This window comes from Elephantulus edwardii, unplaced genomic scaffold (genome assembly GCF_000299155.1).
Source record: "Elephantulus edwardii isolate Elephantulus edwardi_28Jun2011 unplaced genomic scaffold, EleEdw1.0 scaffold00080, whole genome shotgun sequence".
Taxonomy (NCBI): domain Eukaryota; kingdom Metazoa; phylum Chordata; class Mammalia; order Macroscelidea; family Macroscelididae; genus Elephantulus; species Elephantulus edwardii.
In genome coordinates, this window is record NW_006399830.1 from 6,796,743 (window position 1) to 6,816,101 (window position 19,359).

The 19,359-nt window shown below is 46.6% G+C and overlaps 2 protein-coding genes and 1 pseudogene across 2 annotated transcripts in view; 2 read left to right on the top strand and 1 right to left on the bottom strand.

Annotated features, from left to right (window-relative positions):
- Window positions 1-1,450: 1,450 nt before the first annotated feature.
- Window positions 1,451-7,872, bottom strand: SBDS (Shwachman-Bodian-Diamond syndrome). Its single transcript, XM_006889777.1, has 5 exons — window positions 7,745-7,872; window positions 6,989-7,118; window positions 5,143-5,343; window positions 2,590-2,754; window positions 1,451-1,579 (listed from the first exon to the last, which is right to left on the bottom strand). Exons 1-5 carry the CDS (start codon window positions 7,870-7,872, stop codon window positions 1,451-1,453), a joined length of 753 nt encoding a protein of 250 aa, XP_006889839.1.
- Window positions 5,545-6,157, top strand: LOC102844093 (annotated as a pseudogene).
- A 1,917-nt stretch (window positions 7,873-9,789) lies between the features above and the next one.
- TYW1 (tRNA-yW synthesizing protein 1 homolog (S. cerevisiae)) overlaps window positions 9,790-19,359 on the top strand; it is a 100,182-nt gene continuing 90,612 nt past the window's right edge. The window contains exons 1-5 of the mRNA XM_006889778.1: window positions 9,790-9,868; window positions 12,278-12,405; window positions 13,848-13,985; window positions 15,026-15,127; window positions 16,865-17,059. Coding sequence (XP_006889840.1) covers window positions 9,790-9,868; window positions 12,278-12,405; window positions 13,848-13,985; window positions 15,026-15,127; window positions 16,865-17,059 — 642 coding nt within the window. The remainder of the gene's footprint in view (window positions 9,869-12,277; window positions 12,406-13,847; window positions 13,986-15,025; window positions 15,128-16,864; window positions 17,060-19,359) is intronic.

Sequence of the window (19,359 nt, forward strand, 5' to 3'; positions counted from 1 at the left end):
AGAGACTTGTCCACTAGTGCGCACTGCAGAACCGTTGATGCCAGAAGGTGGGGAGGACCCAAGTGCCCGTCAGCAGACGAGTGGGCACAGAGGCACACAGTTCGAGTCCACCAGCTGCTCCATGGGGGAGGATGAGCAGCAGTGTCTTGTGCAATTTATTGCCTCTGATAACCCAGCAACTTGGAAAAAAGGTCTGTCTTGAGGATTACTGCTTCTTAAAGAACTATCTTTATTGGACCAAACTAACAATGGAAACTCAAGACTAGACAGGCACCTGAAGGGACAGAGAAACTTGGGAGAGTAAAAGCGAATGTCACCTAACAAATGGTTGCAGTGTATGTTCCAAACAACAAAATAATTAAAAGGCAAAAATGCCTGCTCAGAGGGGCAATGGTTAAGTACTGGAGTGCTAGCCTGAAGGTCAGTGGTTTGGATCCAGCAGCTACTCTGAGGGAAAATGATGTGGAAGGTCTGCTTCCGTACAGATGACACCCTTGGAAACACCAAGGAGAGTTGTACCCTGTCCTGTAGGGTTGCTCCGAGTCACGAAGCAGCAAGACCCACTGGGTTCCCCGTAGGGAGCTTGAGGAGCAGAGTCTACAGGGAGATGAGCTGTAAACCCAGAGCCTGCGCCCAACTGTGATCGGATCCACCGGTGGTTCCGACTAGCTGACGGTGAGAGAGAGCTGGCCTCTCGGGCAGGCCCTGTTCTAAGCCTCTGGCATCCTGGGTTAGTTTCCAGCCTGCTGTGGTCAGAAGAGGACAAAAGGGGTTAGGAAACTCCAGAAACATAAACCGTGGCTTGATAAAAATAATAGTTTTATTGATCACATATAATTTCAGCTATATGAATATATATTATCCACTTTAAGGATTAGAGTAGGTGACTCTGTGCCAGGAGAAGCCCGGGTAAGGCAGCACGCCCCGTGAACACCAAGCTGCACAGTCACCACACCGAGTGCTCAAACCACCGAGCGCTCAAACCACCGAGCGCTCACCTGAGCTGCGTAGCAGGACACAGGATACAATCCGCAGCAGGACACAGGATACAATCCCCCCTCTCTCTATATATATTTCATGAAGTGAACAAGACATTCTCTCTTCCTTTTCAACAAATGCTCCCATTTGTTACACAGAACCTCCACCCTCCACGATAATCGTACAGTGATGCACAGCCCTTTACCTGTGTGGGCAGAAGCTCCCTCAGGTAACCGGCACCTGGGGAGCCTCAGATGAGGGAGACCGTGAGCACCAGTCTGGACTCTATCTTGGGCTTTTCCTTTTCACCCAAAACCCCAATTTATAATTAGAACAAAATTAATCCCATGTCATTAAGCTTATGTAGGAAAGTCTTCGTGTGGACATAAATGTTTGATACAAAAAAGGAACAGAGGCCACGGCAAGCAAGACAGCACTGTTGGGAGAGGCAACACTGAGGGACTGTGGCCTGTCACTCCAGCTTCTCGTCTCCTTCCTCCACATCCTTCAGGTTGAGCACTTCTAGAGAACCTCTGCCCTTTGTCTCCTTCTTAATCAGCTCGTCGAGTTCACGGAAGCAGCCGGGGTCAATCAGACACACCTGAAATCACGGACGTGGCTGTTAACCTGCAAGCCAGCTCATAACACACACACACCCACCCCTCTAAGGTGTGACAGACGAGAGACCGCCCAGGCAGGACAGTGGGTCTGGATCGAGTCCGCGGAAGTGGCTGTTAACCTGCAAGCCAGCTCATAACACACACCCCCCCCCCCCATCATCATCTAAGGTTTGACAGACGAGAGACTGCCTAGGCAGGACAGTGGGTCTGGCTCGAGTCTGTGACAGGACTAACGTCCTGCTAGAGCAAACCCACATTCCTCAGCTCTACAAGGTGGGGGCTGGAGCAGAAGACCCCTGTCCTTTTCATACAAAAAAGTGCAGCATATCATTTTTTGTGGTTGGATCCTGGTTTACCCACATTTCAAACATGAGTCTGTGCCAGTGCTGCTTTGCTGGTTGGTTCAAAATGTCTGAAACAAATGACCAATGTGCCTTCGTTCTTGGTCGCTGCTGTTGTGTTCTGACCCTCCAGCGGGTTTTCAGAAGCGGTAAATCACAGGGGAGGAGAGTACCCGTCCTTCTCCCTCGGAGCGGCCGATTAGAACGGCGTACCTATGCGTTAATGGTTGGCTACCCAATGCGGACTGAGAGTGGGTGGAGCTCCCCGATTAAACAAGCGTGGAAGGAGGACTAGCGTCCACTTCCATAATATCTTGCCTCCGGAAACCCTATGAACCTGGAGAGAGGATGAAAGGCACCCAAGCGTCGAGGACTCTCCTTCATAGGGTCGCTATGAGTCGCCTGCGACTCGACGGCACTTAACAACAACCACCACCTATGTGTGGGCAGTGCAGTTCCTTACCTCTCAGAAGTGCTCCCTTATTTTTTCTCTCCTTATTTTCTTAATTCTATGTAGATCCTGACACTTTAACGTACGCTAGGAAAGATGTTTCTAGAAATCTCTTCCTACTCACAGATTCTCAGCGTCTGTTATAGAAGAAGCTATCCTAGAAGCAGAGGCAAAGAAGAAAAAAACTGTTCCGACTTACTATTTCCAGCTGCTGGCCGTAGTCCTCGCTCTCCACGACCTTGACCAAGGGCTTGAGCTTGTCCTTGAGCTTCTTCCCCTCATTCAGCGGGAGGAGGAAGCGCAGGCGCATGTGGGCGCGCTCAATCTTCATGCTCTCCTTCAACTGCTTTATCACCTCCAGGGCCTGGAAGACAAAGGGAAGCGGCTCCAACAGGGTTCCTTTCACAGTGAGAGGGTCCAAACTGTTCTGGATTTCATTCATTCTTCCATGTTTTGTTTCGTAACATGAGTGATAATGCCCACAAAGTGATCAGGGTCCCCCTTTCCTCCCTGTGGTTCTCATTCCCACTGATCCGTCCGGCCAGCCCCTTTCCTGCCTCTGGCCTTGGCTCATGCTGCTCTTCTGACCTCATACAGTTTGCTTTTTCTACAAAGAGCCTCCCTGGTGCCACTGGTCACCGTATAGGCCTTTCTTGCAACTTTTTTGCAATCCATGTTATTTCATAGTCATTCAAAACAAAGCTGTTTCCCACTGGATCAGACATTAGTTAGGAGGCATAACACTAAGAGCATAAACAAGAGGGAAAATCATCAATGGAACTTTGTAAAAAATAACATCAAAGAGAAAGGACTGCTGTTGGATTAGGTTCCCATTCAGCAACTGCGACACAAACTGCCCAGCGACACTGATGGACATGTGTGGACATGCCCATTATTCTGTCTGGTTCTTCTGTGTCACACTGTCTAGTGTCCCTGTCCGGCTGGTCTCATACCCCAAGCCCACTGTTGTCAAGTTGATTCCAACTCAGAGTGACCTAGAGTATCACTGCCTTGTAGGGATTTCAGAGCTGTACACCTTTATAGCCGCAGACTACCTTGTTATGCCCCATGGGCAGCGAGGGCTGTTTTAAATGCTACCCCAACAGAGTTCTGTGAGCCCATACACATGATTTCCTAAAGGAATGCAGCACCCACGGGTGACACCTTTATTTTGCTAGCAAAGTTGTTACTTGGCTAAAAGGTGACCCCGAAGAATAATTTCTGTTCAAGGTTTTACTAAAGGGTGTTATCAGAGCCAAAATCTCAACCTGGCTGTAAAAGGTGCTATTTTAAGAATCTGAGATTCTGGTTCACATTTTTTTAAAAAATTATTTTCTGTGCATGTACTGTCAAATCGGATCTGACTGGTACAGAAGGAGATTGTCCCTCTTTCTGCAGCAGAGCAGCTGGTGGATTCAAACCGCACACCTCTGGGATTGCAGTGCAGCTTCTTGCCACTAGGCCACCAGAGCTCCCTTGGTTCACATTTTAAAATCAGTATCAATTCGTAGCCTAGTGCTAAGAAGCTGTGCCTGCAATTTCAAAGGCATATGGTCCAAATCCAGCTGCTCTGTGGGAGGATGGGCAATCTCTGCTGGCGTGATTAAGTGCCACTGAAAACCTGTTCAAGGGTCAGTGATGGATTAGTTCCGATTCAACAGCACACAATGACGACAGCATTAATAAAGTGAAAGATAACTTACAGAATGGGAGACGTTAACTGTAAATAGTAACCTGAATAGACACCTCTCCAAAGATGTACAAGTAGCCGGTGAGCACAACGAGAAGCTGTTCATATCAGCAGTCATTGTGGAAACGCCAACCACAGCCTCCTCACGCAAGACTTTAGACACGCGAACCCTCACCCACTGCTGGTGGGAATGGAAAGCGGCACCCTTTTCTGGAAAGCCATCTCGCAGTCCTTAGTCCCTCAGTTACCAGATGGCCCATTATTTGCACTCCCACATATATGCCCAAGAGACATCTCACAACATCTCATAGTAGCATTACTTGTAACGGTCAAAAAGTGGAAAACACCAAAAAAAAAAATCACCGTGGCAGAGGGTGGAACATCATTCAGTCATAAAAAGCTTACCACAGTGACACAAGGTAGAGCTGGACAGACTTTGAAAATATGATAAGACACACAAGGTCATGGCCACCTCCATCCGATTCTGGCTCATGGCCACCTTCCATTTTTCTCCCTCAGAGAACGGATGGGTCCAAACTGCTGAGTTTTTTAGCAACACAGTACATAGAACAAACTATGCCCATGACATGTGCAGGAGGGACCAATCTTCAGAGACAGAAAGGCAGAGGTGAATGCCAAGGGGGTGGGGGTAAGCTGTGTACAGGGGCCAACAGACAGCATTTCTCTCTAGGGTCTTAAAAAAGTTCTGAAATTACTCAGTGGGCATATTTTTGAATATATCATTGCAATGTACATTTTGAAAAGGTCACTTTTTAAGGTAAGTGAATGAATTACCTATAAATTTAAGAAAAAAATCCTAAAAAGTTAAAGAGTTGCCAATGCTTAGCCCTCTGGCTGATTTTTGTGTATGGTTAAAAACCCCTCCTCACACCCACCGCATTACTGCTCCTCATACAACCTCTGTCAGCCGTCCCAAACCCTACTCACTGGCCCCCACCGGGTCACCTCGTAACACAGGCTGCAGTACACACACATTTCTTCAGCCAGCATCCACTTCGGATGGCGGCAGTGGAGCTGCTCCCCGCTAGCCTGCCTGCTCACCTGCTGCTTTGTGTTCTTGTTGGTTTTGACCGAGTAGTGGATGTCCTTCATGGCTCGCTCGATGAGGATGACCGTGTACGGCCTCTTGGTCTCAGGATTCACACATTTGTCTGCTACGATGGTCGCAATGTCCCGAAACATCTGTTCCAGCTGCGTCTGCCTTTCCTTATCAGAGACCTGGACCTCCCCCTTAGTCAAAATCTGGGGGGGAAAGTAAACGTGACACCAAAGTGATTCTCTATTAGATACTGTCTGCTAAGTAACCGCAAGACTTAATCACACAAAGAAAACGACACTTCATCCTCTCCAGCTGATGTTAACGGACATGTCTAAGAAATAAGGCACTTGAGAATAAATTCTATTTCCAGAGAGGAGCTATTAAAAAAGTGTATCTAGCCTAGCATGGCGGCCCCCCGGCCTCCTGCACCTGCCGCTCCAGAAGCTTTAGCCGCCCATCTCCTGGGTGTGCTGTGGTTCGTCTCCGCCACCACAGGATTTTGGGGGGCTGCTGCCATCGCCTCCCCTGGGGGCGAAGAAACACTCAAGTGCGAGGACCTCAAAGTGGGACAATTTATAAAGATCCAAAAATAAATGATACCACACAAGAACCAGTTAACTGTACAAACTACACAGCTCATGTTCTGTGTTTTCCAGCACCCAACATAACTTGTAAAGATTTCAGTGGCAATGAAACACATTTTACTGGAAATGAAGTTGGTTTTTATAAGCCTATATCTTGCCAAAATGTAAATGGCTACTCATATAAGGTGGCAGTTGCCCTCTTTTTCCTGGATGGTTGGGAGCAGATCGATTTTATCTTGGATACCCAGCCTTGGGTTTGTTAAAGTTTTGTACTGTAGGATTTTGTGGAATTGGAAGCCTAACTGATTTCATTCTTATTTCAATGCAGGTTGCTGGCCCTTCAGATGGAAGTAGTTATATTATAGATTACTATGGAACCAGACTTACAAGATTGAGTATTACTAATGAAACATTTAGAAAAACACAATTCTAGCCATAAATATTTTTTATGAAAATAAGCAGATTTGACCCTCCTTGATTTTAATGGAGAACTCCTTCTCAGTGTATGAATTTTCCAGTTCATCTTTGTTTCTTCACCTGTCACTTTAGGTGTTCTATGAAGTTTTTTGTTATTGATAATTTTATCATGTTTTAGTTTAAAACATTATTTTGACATTTATTTAATAGAACTTTCTTTGAGAGCCAGATGATAATAAAGGTTTCTTTAAGGCTACTATCTCTGTGAGATAGCTAGCATAATTACTGTAATATTCTTTAATGCCTTTGTCAGAGACAAGTCATCATTGGTCGTTTTTACTTGTGAAAAATAAAATTATGACTTAAAAAAAAAAAGTGTATCTATCCGTCCCGGGCGCTATCTGTAGGGAGCTGTGTTAACCCACAGGCCGAGCCTCTACGGGAGGAAGACGGGCAGTCTTCACTTGTGCGATTTACAGCCCTGGAAACCCACTGGAGGGTCACTTATGAGTCGGTTCTGACTTGATAAATCAATTTTTGAGTCTGATCAGCCTGTACATTTATCTCTCTCCATATTCATACACATGAGCAAAATGTAGTAAGTAGAAAGCTTAATTTCTACTAAAATTGGAGGCTCTGGCCAAAAATAAGCCCTTGGTTGGAATCAGTAGTTCAGGGATTCGAACCCTCCCAAAGGCTCTGTGGGAGACAGACCTAGAGGTCTGTTCCTGTAAGGATTCCAGTTCAGGAAACCCTCCAAGCAGTTCTCCTCGGTCCTACAAGTCATTAGGAGTTAGACTTGCTGGAGGCCCCTCAATGACAAGAAGCTGCTGCTCGCAGAACTCACCTGCTTACAGATTTCGGTCTGGTTGTCTGTTCCAAAAGCTCTGACAAGATCTTCTTTCTTAGCCACCTGCCCTTTAGAGACGTTTACAAACACTGAGTGGGTCTGCAGCACCTCATCCAGATCTTTTTCCCTGTGAGGAAAGGAAAGAAAGTCCTGGTGAACACGCCTGAAACTTGGGCACCTGTCCACCTTAAATAAAAAAACGGTCACGAAACAAATTAACAAGCTGCAAATGGTAGATGGCACCGTGTGAGGCAACAATGTTGCAAATCTCCAAGTATATTTATATTCCTTTACTCACTGGAGACCCAAGTCAAGTTCAAGTATGCGAAATGGGTGGGGACGAGTGTGTGGACGCAGGGCCGTCAAATACCGATCTCTAGAAGGCAGCACTGGGACACTACGCACTTTGGTGAAATATTGGGCTTTTTGCCAACAGATGGGCTGTCAACATCAAAGTTTTTGGAAAACCAGGCTTCTAGCTTTTATGGCTATTCTGGAAAACACGTATTAACTGCGGTGCCTCTGGGTTGTCGTTTATGTCACCAACAAAATAAGCAGCCCCAACCAACAACTCACAAAAAGAAGCCTCAGGCTCAGAAACCAAGACCCAGAAGGGCAGTGACCTCGCACCATCTGAAGAGGTCTTCACTTCCTCCCCAGCAAAGACCCGAGACAGGCCCACCCACTCGGACAGACCCGAGACCGGCAGTGTCCCGGGGCTTCCGGCTCCGCCCCGGGTAGATGCTCACTCACACTCCGCTCCGCCAGCCCACGACCTTGTTCTTGTAGCAGGCGATCTCGAAGCGCTTCCCGCCGCGCTTCATCCGCACCACCGCCACATTGGTCAGGCGGATCTGGTTAGTCGGGGTGAAGATCGACATGGTGGCTGATCACAGGCCTCGGGGCCGGGCTTGAGGCCACCGGTGGTGCGCTGCAAGGATCCCGGTCCGGCGGCGGTGCGGGTGCGATAACGACTACCGCAGAGCTCGCGCCGCCAAGCCCAACTCCGTCACAGCGGCAGCCACAATGCACCTGGCTGTCTTATTGCGCAGTCGTCGCCCTTGCGGCCGTAGAGCGCGGGGGGGCGGGGAAAATGAGCAATTACGCCTGCGCAGTTTGGCTTTTACGACATCCTGACGTCGTAAAAGGGACGAAAGTTTTGTGTTGTGGGTTGTTTTTGGTCTCTGAACGAGGATTAGAGTTGTGCTGCTATTTAAGCAACCGGTGGCACTACTCTGCTGGCATCACATAGTTCTGCAGAGTTTAGAAATCACTTGCCTTAGTGGAGTGGACTTGGGGGGGGAGGGATTATGTAACAATGAAAGAATTTTTCTTTTACTTTTCAAAGAGAAGAGCGAACTGGGGGAGGAGGTTGGGCAGGGAGAAAATTGCAACAGTGACGGAATGGAAATTCAAAGTCTCTGTAAATGTTAATTAAAATTAATAAAAAAAGTAAATCACAAAAATAGAAAAAATCACTTGCACTGTAAAATTTGACATAACGTAGAGAAAAAGTGTAACGAACTCACATGTTACGTTGCTTCAACTATTACCTATTGTATCTTCTATTTTTTTTGGAGTATTTTTAATCATTATATGATTAAATTATATGATTTCAGCATTAAATACTATTGTATGTTCCTAACAGATAAACAACAGGATTAACCATAATTCCTTGGCATCATCTAATTGCCAAGTACCAATTACCCTAAGTAATGCTTCTATAAATTGTTCCAGTTGGGATAAAAGAACGCCACAAATTTCATTTGATTAATAAGTCTCTCATAAAATCATGTAAAAATCTATGCTTATGTAATTGGTTTGGGGTTCCCCTCCCCCCAGCCCCGTGATACTTTCAAACTTTATACAAGTTATGGCATGCATCAGAGCTTCATTTCTCTTTGTTTCATTGTATGGAGATACCACATTTTGTTTATCCATGCATCTTAGAGAAAGATAAGACTTCAACTCCTGTCTATTGGGCATGTCATCAGAAGGGCCGACTCCTTGGAGAAGGACATAATTCTTGGTAGAGAGTCAGCAAAACACAAGATGAATTAATTGATCCGGTGGCGGCAGCAGTTGTTTTAATCATAGCAATGATTGTGAGTTCTGTTAACCACACTGTGAGTTGGAACCCCTTCAAGGGTCTTTAGCAGTCATATGATGATGGACATTTTGGTTGTTTCCGTCTTTAGGCTACTACGAAAAGTATTACAGTAAATTTCTCTTGGTGCCTCTCTCTGTTCTACATGCCATTCATTTTTTTTTAATTTTCTTTTTTAAAATAATTTTAATGAACATTTACAGAGAATTTGGATTTCCATTCATTCATTGCTGCACTTCTCTACCCGCCCAGCCCTCTCCCCCCGCCCCCATGCCATTCATTTCTTAAATGGGCCTCGCCCCCTGTTTTCTACAGCCTGGTGACAGCCCCGCCAGGACTGCCCCGCCTTCGCCCCGCCCCAGTTCGGGCGGTACTTACTTCAGGACACGCCCCTCACCCCTTGGACCAATCAACACAGAATTGGGTATGCACGGTTTCTGTGCCCGAGGAAGTGGGCGTGCCTACACGCTGGGCCCGCCGCTTCCTCTTTTGAACCAATCGGGCTTGGCCGCCAGCCCTCCGGCTTCCCTGCCCGCGAGAGACATGGCGGCCCTCTGCTCCCTGGTTCTGGCTATTCAGTTTATGCTGTGAGGTGGCCAAGACTGTCTCCGGGCACCCTCGGCGACCCCCAACTCTTCAGGTCCCTCGTCGTATTCTCTGGCCAGGTGACAGGGCCGGGGTTCCCAGGAACATGGGTAAGGGCCCCCCTCGGGCGCGGGCCGTTGTCTGGGAAGGAGGGCGCCTCTTCTCTGGGACCTTCCCCCTGCAGAGTGCGAGCTCGGGTCTCTTCAGAGATGGTTGCTCCTGTCCCGCTGGGCGGGAGAGAGAAGCCTGGACCTTCCTTTTGACCTGGCTTTTGCCCCTTGAGGCTGGTGACTGTGCACAGAAGGCAAATACGCTGCACACCAAATCAATGCAGTGGAGTCGTCCTCTCCTGTCCTCACCCACGTGTACTGGAGCAGGTGGTACTTTCCAGGGTACAGCCTCCTCCTAGGGTCGCCGGGAGTCGGACTCCAGGCTCCTAACAACAGGAAGGGTGCAGCAACACCTGGCACCTCTCGGCGCTCCCCTTCTGCAGCTGTCCCCAAGTTCATCAACTTTGAAGCCAAGTCTACGAGTCTCTCTGAAACCTGGAGCGTGAGAGAGAGCTCTTTGCAAGGAGCCATGGAGCTTTAAGAACAGAATTAGGGAAAATTTTACACTTTCCTGCTTCTGAATGGCTTTATAGCAAAGTCAAACGAACTCACAATTCCATATCGAAAGTTTTGATTTGATATTCTCTTGCTTTCAAATGCTCAGGTCCACATGAAGTATCATTTCATACTCTTTTCCAAAAGTTTTCTGTTACGATCATTTTGTTACACGTTCACATACTGTTATGTACCTTCCAGTCGAACCAACTCATAGCTGACCTTCAAGCGGGTTTGCAGAATCTGTAAATAGCACAGGGGGAAGATGGCCCAGTTTTCTCCTGCTGAGCTATTGGTGATTTGAACCACATACCTTTGAGTTGGCAGCAGCCGCTTAACGCCTTACCCCTAAGCCACCAGAGCTTGCCCTTGAACACACAGTGTATTATTGTTGTTGTGTGTATCAGCTAGTTAGGTACCATCGAATCGGAATAGACTCATAGCCGAGCTGCTTGCTGGGTTTTCAAAGCAGCTGTAAATAGCATAGCAGGAGAGGACTCATCTTCCTCCTGGCAGATTGGAACCACCTGCCTTGGGGTTGGCAGCGGGACTCCTTACCATGTGTCCACCAGAGCTCAGCCAAGCTGCTGCATATCGAGAGTGGTTTTATTTTTTAAATTTTATTGTAAATGTATAAAGAACTTGGATTTCCATTCATTCATTGTTGCACATTTTCCTCCCTGCCCCCCACCTCGCCCCCAGTTTGCTTTTTTTCTTTGGAAAAAAGTTCTTTCATTGTTATACAGTACCCTTTCCCCCCGCCACACCCCATTTTACTATGCAGCTCTTATTCTGGACTCTTGTCATACCAATAATACCTGATCATATATTCCTTTTATACAGTTCTTTCTCTCGTCCCTTTCAGTGTCATGTACATTATTTATTCCCTCTTTTCTTAGTTTACCCCAACCCCTATGTCATTTCTGTTCTGTAACAGGCAATATACAGTATTTGTCCTTTTGTGACAGATATTTCACTCAGCATAATGTCCTCCATGGTCACCCATTTTGTATAGTATTTCATGAGTTTTGTTTTTTTTTTCTATAATTATATTTTATTAATTTTCATAAACATTTACAGAGATTTTGGGTTTCCATTCATTCACCGCTGCACCATTCTCTCTACCCTCCTCCCAGTTTGTTCTTGTCCAAATGCCACAGTGCTTGTCAAAGCCAGTTCTGATTAATCTTCTTTGTCAGTGTGTCCTTTGCCATTCCCTATCACTCCTCCCTGAGAGAGACTTCACCCTGAGTCATAAGGAAAAGGGGATGGCGTATTCTCTTAGCTACTTCCTGCTGAAAAGGGACGCTGTGGGTTTCAGGGTGAAGATCTTCTCTCACTACTCTAAAGGGATGAATTTTGTTTTTCAGTGCTGCATAGTATTCCATTGTGTGAATATACCACAGCTTCTCTATCCATTCATTTGTTGATGGGCATGTGTGTTATTTCCAACTTTTTGCTGTTGTGAACAAAGCTGCAATAAATATGAGTGTGCGTTATCTTTTAATCTTTAAAATATAGGTAAACTTAAAAAGCCTTTTTATTATTTACGTATATAACTTCCCCCTCTTATATATGCAACTTTTAACAAAATTTAGTAGATTCTCAATGAAATATTGACACAGTCACTGCAACAATGGGTTTAATCACAGAGATTGTGAGGACAGCACAGACTTGGGCTAGAGTTTTGGTTGTACACAGGGTCTACGAGTTGGGGCTGATTCAGTGACATCTAAAAATTACATGTATCTTAGAATGACCATGAACTTCATGTAGGTGGGTTTTGTTTTCATTTCCTTGTTGTGTACCATCGAATCGGATCTGACTGACACAGGAGGAGATTGTCCCTCTTTCTCCAGCGGAGCAGCTAGTGGATTCGAACCACACACCTCCAAGATTACAGCACAGCATCTTGCCCCTAGGCCACCAGAGCTCCCTCATGTAGGTGGTTTTTAACGAAGCCCTGTTTGTGTGTTGTTTTAAATCTAGAGCCTTCTTTGGATGCCTGGGACTTCTCCCCTTTGGTAGCTTTGTGGATAAACCGGTTTTACATCTATCTGGGCTTTGTCTTTGGCATCACCCTTTGGATTTGTGTCCAGATTGTGATCAAGAAGCAGGTACGTTGGCTTTTTTCCCCTTCCCTTTCTTTCAAGAGAATGTTTAGCCATCAAATGTTTTGGAGAATTAGAGTACAGAATTGTTAGGACTTGAAGAAAAATAGGGTGTTCTGGTGGCATAATCTGGAGGGCATTTCCTTCCTAACCCGAGGCTGAGCCTCTCTGGCAGTTCCCACCCACCAGTGGCTTTTCAGGAGGAAGACCATCGATCCTCTTGTGTTGTTTATCACCTTACGACCCAATGGGGAGTTGGCTATGTGTTGGTTCCAACTTAGCAACAATGAATTGAGAGAGTACAGAGAAATACAAATTTGAAATAACCTTAAATCACTTTCCTCTTTGGTCCGTAGGCTTTTTATGGTTTGTATTTTTTTTAATTTTATTTTTATTTTTGTGTGAGTGTACTGTCAAATCAGATCTGACTGGTACAGGAGGAGATTGTCCCTCCTTTTCCCGGCTGAGCATCTGGTGGATTCGAACCGTGTGCCTCTGGGATTGTAGTTGCAGCTCCTTGCCACTAGGCCACCAGAGCTCCCCTGTTTGTATTTTTTTAAGAAATGAATGTCTCCTTAAGAATCAGCAAAATTCTGTAATGAAAAAAATTAGATTAGAAAACACACCTTGTAGAAGTAGAAATCCTCGGTCCTTTCTATTAAAAACCAAGAATCCCGCTGACTTCCAGATTACCCTGACTCCTCCCGAGGCTGTCAGTATAGGAAGGAGGAGGCTCCCTCATCTTCCTCCCTCCGACTGGTAGGGGGATTTGACTGTCAGCCTTTTGATTAGCACCCTAGCATGTATCATCAGGGCTCTTTCATCCTTTTCCATTAATCAAGGGGGAAAAAATTTCACTGTTATTCTACAAGGGGTGTAGGTCTCACATTTGAGGAAGGAGAGCTGGTGGCACAGTGGTGAAGTGCTGGGCTGCTAATCAGAGGTCAACAGTGCTGTTGGCAGCCTCAGAACCTGCTGGAGGGTCAACTGTGAGTTGGTTCCAATGAGATAGCATTGAGTTGAGAGAGCTCACAAAGATGGAAATTTAAAGGCACCTTAAGTCTCTTTGTTCTTCCGTCTCTAGGTGATTTTTCTTTTTTAAACACTGACTACATTTTTTTTTCTATGGGAGGAAAGAACTTGCTCCACAGGAAAAAAGAACTTACAATCTGTTCCTGTAAAGACCACAGCCTGGGAAAACCCTGTGGGCAGTTCTGGGCTGTCCAGCAGCGTCCAGTGAGTTGAAATTGGCTTGAATGCTATTCAGTGGATATCTTTTGAGAGATGGTGCTCGTTTCGGCGGCACGTATACTAAAATTGGAGAGATAACATCTGGAAAAATTTAACAGAGGAATAAACTGAGCCAGTCGCTACTAATTTTTATTCCTACTAAAGGTAAGAATAGATGCAGATTTGAGAGAGAATATATGCACTTGTTTGTTTTGAAGGACAAGAACTCACAGAAGAAATCCTTTCCAAAAGTTCCTCGGGATCTGGTGACAAATGGTTCGCTGTCCCACCACACGCAGGACGTCTTTGTGTCCAGAGTGAAGATTTTCTATGGTTCGCAGACAGGCACAGCAAAGGTGAGAATTCTATGTGATGCTTTTTCCTGGGTTTCTTGACTTAACCCAGTTTCTGAAAAGCGCCCATTTTCGGTGAACTGAATCCTGACCTGAATTGTAGTTTTCTTTCCCTTTTCCCTCATACATTTTTGTCTGTGGGGTGGTGGGTGGGTTTTAGTGCTTTGGCTCAGTGTTGGCGGTTGATGATGCCTGCTGGCCACTGTCCCAAGTTGCCTTTGCTCTGAAGCTTGCATCTGATCAGCTGTGTGGAGGGTCCCGAGGGCATCCTTAATACTGGTGGTGTAGGGTGAGGGGGAGGCAAAGGAGACCAGCACGTTGACTCAGTGAAGCACATTTTGACTTCTACTAGTGTTGTATTAAGGGTACGCTTTGAGTGGCGCACCCACTCCTCACATAGTGACCTGGTCAGATGCCATAGGTCATCTTAGAATATCAGCGTTATGGGAAAACACGACGACCACATCGGATCTCAGATGGAAGAGGACTACGTTCCTGCACGGCTGCCAAAGCTCCGAGGATCCTGGCCCAGACGCGCCTTCACAGTCTGAACTGGCGCAGCCAGCGTTAACTTGCCTTGCATTTTGATGTTTGTAGCTTCTGGACGTACTCGGATAATACACAAAGTAGACTGAAGATTTTTTGCTCAGTGGCAGAAGCGTGATGAGATGCCTTCAGAGAGTGAGAACTGGTGAATCTTTACAATGACGGCTGAGAGAAAGGGAAAAATAAAACTAGTGTTTGTGCTTAGGATGGTAGGTCAACGAATGATAGAAGATCGTCGGTAAGAGGCAGGGAGCTCAGACGCAGCGGTGATTGGGAGGCCTGCGGGCTCAGGATCGGGCAGCGTCTCGTTCTGGTGAGCTCGGGTTTGTGAAGAACAGAGGCCGACTCAGCCCCACCTCAGACGACCACAGCATGTAGTTTATCTAGAGACGTTACCCGTGGGGAATGCTTCATTCCCTCCCAGTGATACGGGATAAATTGGGACTGTATTTTGCTTCTCCGTCTGACTGAAATCCTTTGATCTCGCTCCCTATTAGGGATTTGCAGTCCTTCTTGCTGAAGCAGTTACTGCCCTCGGCCTGCCGGTGACAGTGATCAATTTGAAAGACTGTGAACCAGACGACCATCTGCTGGAAGAGGTTGGTAATTGGTTTCTTTCTCCCATCAAAGCTCTCAAACTTAATCGACCTCCTTTTCTCAGGGATAAACATCGTCTCCCGAAAAACCGGAGTTTTCATGCTCAGGGCCTTCAGTTGGGGGACTTTAAAGCGTGAACCAGAGGCTTCACGTGTGTGGTTTACTTTGATTGTCAGCGGGGTGAGGCTGTCTGTCCCTCTGGGCTGTATAGTGTCCTGGGCTGGAGCTGGTGTCGGAAGGCTTAGGGGTCCTGAAATCTCCCATCACTTTGTATCTGATAGGAAGGCCACTATCAATGGCAGTGTGTGTGCATGGGAACCTGCAGGGTGGGGGCCACCTTTTGGGTTTGGGGGCTCGAACACTCTCTCTTTAGCTGTCTGATCTCAATGCTTTGCTTTTCTAAGGGTTTAATTTCTTCACTTGAAAAATGCCCTCCCGTCTCTGAGTCAGGCCCACCCAGGGGCGTTTGCTGCACGTCAGTGGTGCTCAAAGTCTGGTCCCTGACCAAGTAGTATCAGTGTTTCCTGGGGAGCTTGTTACAAACGCAGCTTCCAAAGCCCAAACCCTAGGGAACCAGAAACACTGGAGGTGGGACTGTGCTTTCCCGAGCCTCCCAGAATCTGATGCAGCTCCGCTCGGAGAGGCCCTTAGAGCAGGGCTAATACTTCCTGTGAAGGGCCAGAGTAAACACCATCGGCTCTGTGGTTATGGGACTGCTTACCTAGAGCCAAAAAACCCCAAAGCTGCTACCATCACGTCAGTAGGTCAGCTACACCTCACTGTATTACTGTGCTTTCAAGGAAACCGACCATGTAATGTGTATGTTATTTGCATAAAAATACATTCCCCACCAGAACTGCTCCATACATCTTCATCGAAGCAGATTGCCAGAGGGGGGTTCAAACCACTGGCCATTAGTAACTGATCAAAAACCAGCCCATACCACGCAGGGACCTGAAAACAGCCATAGATAGTGTGTCAACAACTCTGTGGCTCAATAAAACTTTATTTACAAAACCAAGCAACCATCTAGATTTGATGCACAGCTTATATAGTTCGTTGGCCCTTTTTTGGAGGATAAACTGGCTGTAATTCTGTCTCTTTCATACAAGAAAATACATTGGAGTCCCAAGTGAGCTTGGATCTGCTCTTAATGATATATGAGCAATTAGTTAAATTTTGAGACTTTGTATTAGTAAGGTTCCTTGTAACTGAAATCATGACTTGGGGCTGTTGAGATGCATTCAAGCAGATGAGACACGAGGTCTGGCAGGACTGAGCAGTGCCTGGGCCGCACGCATGTTTCAACACTTAGCTATTAGCTAGTAAAGGTTGGTGGTTCAGATCCGCTCAGAGGTTCCTCAGAAGGTAGGCAGTTGGCTTCAGAAATGTCACAGGCTCTGCACATGGACGACAGCCAGCAGGATTGGGATATGCTAGGTGCAGGTGATGGTGGTTTGGTTGAATTACTTTTCAGAGAACTTGGTGTATGTTGGCATTTTTGTTTCCAGTCAGGGATGATGAGATTTATGGCAGGACAGTGGCTGGGACCAAGGGTTGTGATGATTCCCTCGTGTTAGATGGCCTGGCTGCCTTTCTTTCCCTTTTGAAAACAGGTCACGTTTATGTCCTGAGATGTTCTTGGTGTGATATGAATGTTGTTTCAGTTAATGATTTTTTTTCTCAATTAAATAATGTGATTTCACACATCCTTCTGACATAGTGCCTTTCTTGCATAGGCCACTGGTAGAAGCGTCTGTGCCTTCCTGGTCGCCACGTACACCGATGGGCAGCCGCCCGAAAGCGCCGAGTGGTTCTGCAAGTGGTTGGAGGAGGCGGCCACTGACTTTCGATTTGGTAGAACCTATCTGAAGGGGATGAGATACGCGGTGTTTGGCCTGGGAAATTCTGCCTACACGAACCACTTCAACAAGGTGAGTGTGTATCTGCACAAGTCACTTCAACAACTTCAACAAGGTAAGTGTGTGTCTACATGAGCTATTTCAACAAGGTGAGTGTGTGTCTACACGAGTCACTTCAAGGTGAGTGTGTGTCTGCACGAGTCACTTCACAAGGTGAGTGTGTGTCTACATGAGTCATTTCAGCAAGGTAAGTGTGTGCTGCAGAGTCATTTCAACAACTTCAACAACAAGGTGAGTGTGTGTCTGCACAAGTTAATTCAACAAGGTGAGTGTGTGTCTACACGAGCCACTTCACAAGGTGGGTGTGTGCCTGCACGAGTCACTTCAACAACTTCAACAAGGTGAGTGTGTGTCTACATGAGCTATTTCAACAAGGTGAGTGTGTGTCTGCACAAGTTAATTCAACAAGGTGAGTGTGTGTCTGCACGAGCCACTTCAACAGGGTGAGTGTGTGCTGCATTGTTGTCATAAAGCCTTAATTTAAAAAAAACTATCTACAAACACCCCACCCACCATGGCATTGATGCTGACTCTTTCTTGGCTGGGATCTTGGTGAAAGCAGAAAGGCCCGCCGGCGTCATGGGTGAGGGTCGAACGAGGCCTTTGGGGTCCCAGGACTCCTGGAACCTGGATCTTTAAGATACTCTTTGGCACAACCCGTAAGTGTTTTTTCTGGAGGCCTTGCAGACTGAACAGTTGAGTGTGTGTAGAGCAGACCTCTGGCCGGTGGTGGGAGAGTCTGTGTAGCACTGTGCTGTTCTGGGAAAGACGTTCCCACGTGTCGGCTGTCCTGTCCAGTACGGCTGTACAGCTCATTGTGCATTTGGATACGTGGGTGGCGTTATCACGCGTTCTGGACCATCAGTGGAGCCCGCAGTTCAAAAGTCAGATATTGTCTTTGCAGAAAATCTTAAGTCGGTATTCTTTTTTTTTTTTGTAAGTCGGCATTCCTACTATATTCAAAGAGGTGACGTTGTGATCGCAAAACTTTCAAGTGACCCAAAATCAAGTATTTGTAAAGAGTAATTGGTTTGGAAGGAGACAAAACACTCGTCAATAGTTCATCAGATTTCTTGAAAAGCTATAATTCTGTGCCAGTGGGTCATTTGTGGTTAGAAGGTGAGAATCTTCAGAATTCTACAGATTCTAGGTTCTATGGGCCTGTTTCCATGTGGATTCATAAGAGGACGTATCATCTTTCTGGTTTGGCCCCTGAGTGATTTTGGGTTTCTGTGGGATAGTTCCAGTGGCCACAGATTTTCTGATGATTAGCAAGCATTTACTTTTTTGATTTATTATCTCCTGTTCAAGTGAATTGATTATTTTTATTGTAACCAATAAACTGTTATACAATTTTGAAAAAAAAAAGTAAAGAAGACCACGGCCTTGGGAACCGTGAGCGGCTGTTGTCCTCTGTCCTGCAGGGTCCCAAGGAGACAGAACCGACTTGACGGCAGTAGACCTGAGCCCTGGGTAGCTCTGGTAGCATAGTGGTGAGGAGTTGTGCTGCCAACTCCAAGGCACACAGTTTAAATCCACCAGTTGCATCGTGGGAGAAAGATAGGCAACTTCCTGTGCAGTTGACTGTCTCTGAAAACCCACCGGAGGGTCGGTTGTGAATTGACCTGGTGATACACAATAACAACATCTAGAGGTTCAGGGAGCTCTGGTGAGGTGTCTGCAGGAAGTTTGCCTGCTAATCCAAAGACCGCACTTAATCAGGTCTCCACCACCAGCTCTGCCGTGGAAGGACGGGCAGGCCCCTCCTGTGTGAGGAGAGCCCTCTGGTGGATCAGCCATGGTTTGGCTCCAGCTTGCTGGCTCTGAGCTTTTTTGAGAACAAGAAGGGCTGCCTGCTGTTAACAGTTCACAGCTGTGGGAACCCCATGGGGGGGTCACTAGCTCAGAGTTGGAACCAGCTTGACAGCACTGAGTTGAGATTCAGGTCTGGGCCTGGGCCACTGTGAGCCCTGGTGAAGGTGGGGAGACTTGTCCTGAAATGCTTCCCGTGCTTTCATTAGTGTGCTCTTCCTGTTTCAAGGGAACAAGGGATGAGAGAGAGAGAGCTGTGCTTCTTGATAACCCAGAACCTCAGCGCAGTTGTTCTTTGTGGCCCTGAAGCACATCAGGAATCTACCTTCATTGTTTCCATAGACATGCTGTTATTAAATGCACTTCATTGTGGTTTTGAACTTAACTGTGAGAGCAATGGTTTTCAAGCCCTTTGTTTAGGAAAACCTTAGAAAGCGTGTGACCGACATCCCTCTGGTCGAGTGGCGCCTGGGAGCCCTTTGCGTTGAGCAGGGTCCCTG

Bases quoted from the DNA above. Each gene is read 5' to 3' on its own strand.
- SBDS (XM_006889777.1), bottom strand. From the start codon at position 7,872: ATGTCGATCTTCACCCCGACTAACCAGATCCGCCTGACCAATGTGGCG. The intron at 5,344-6,988 runs GTGAGTTCTGCG...TTTCCCCCCCAG, and splicing joins AGACCGAAATCTGTAAGCAG to ATTTTGACTAAGGGGGAGGT. The intron at 2,755-5,142 runs GTGAGCAGGCAG...TTTGTCTTCCAG, and splicing joins ACAAGAACACAAAGCAGCAG to GCCCTGGAGGTGATAAAGCA.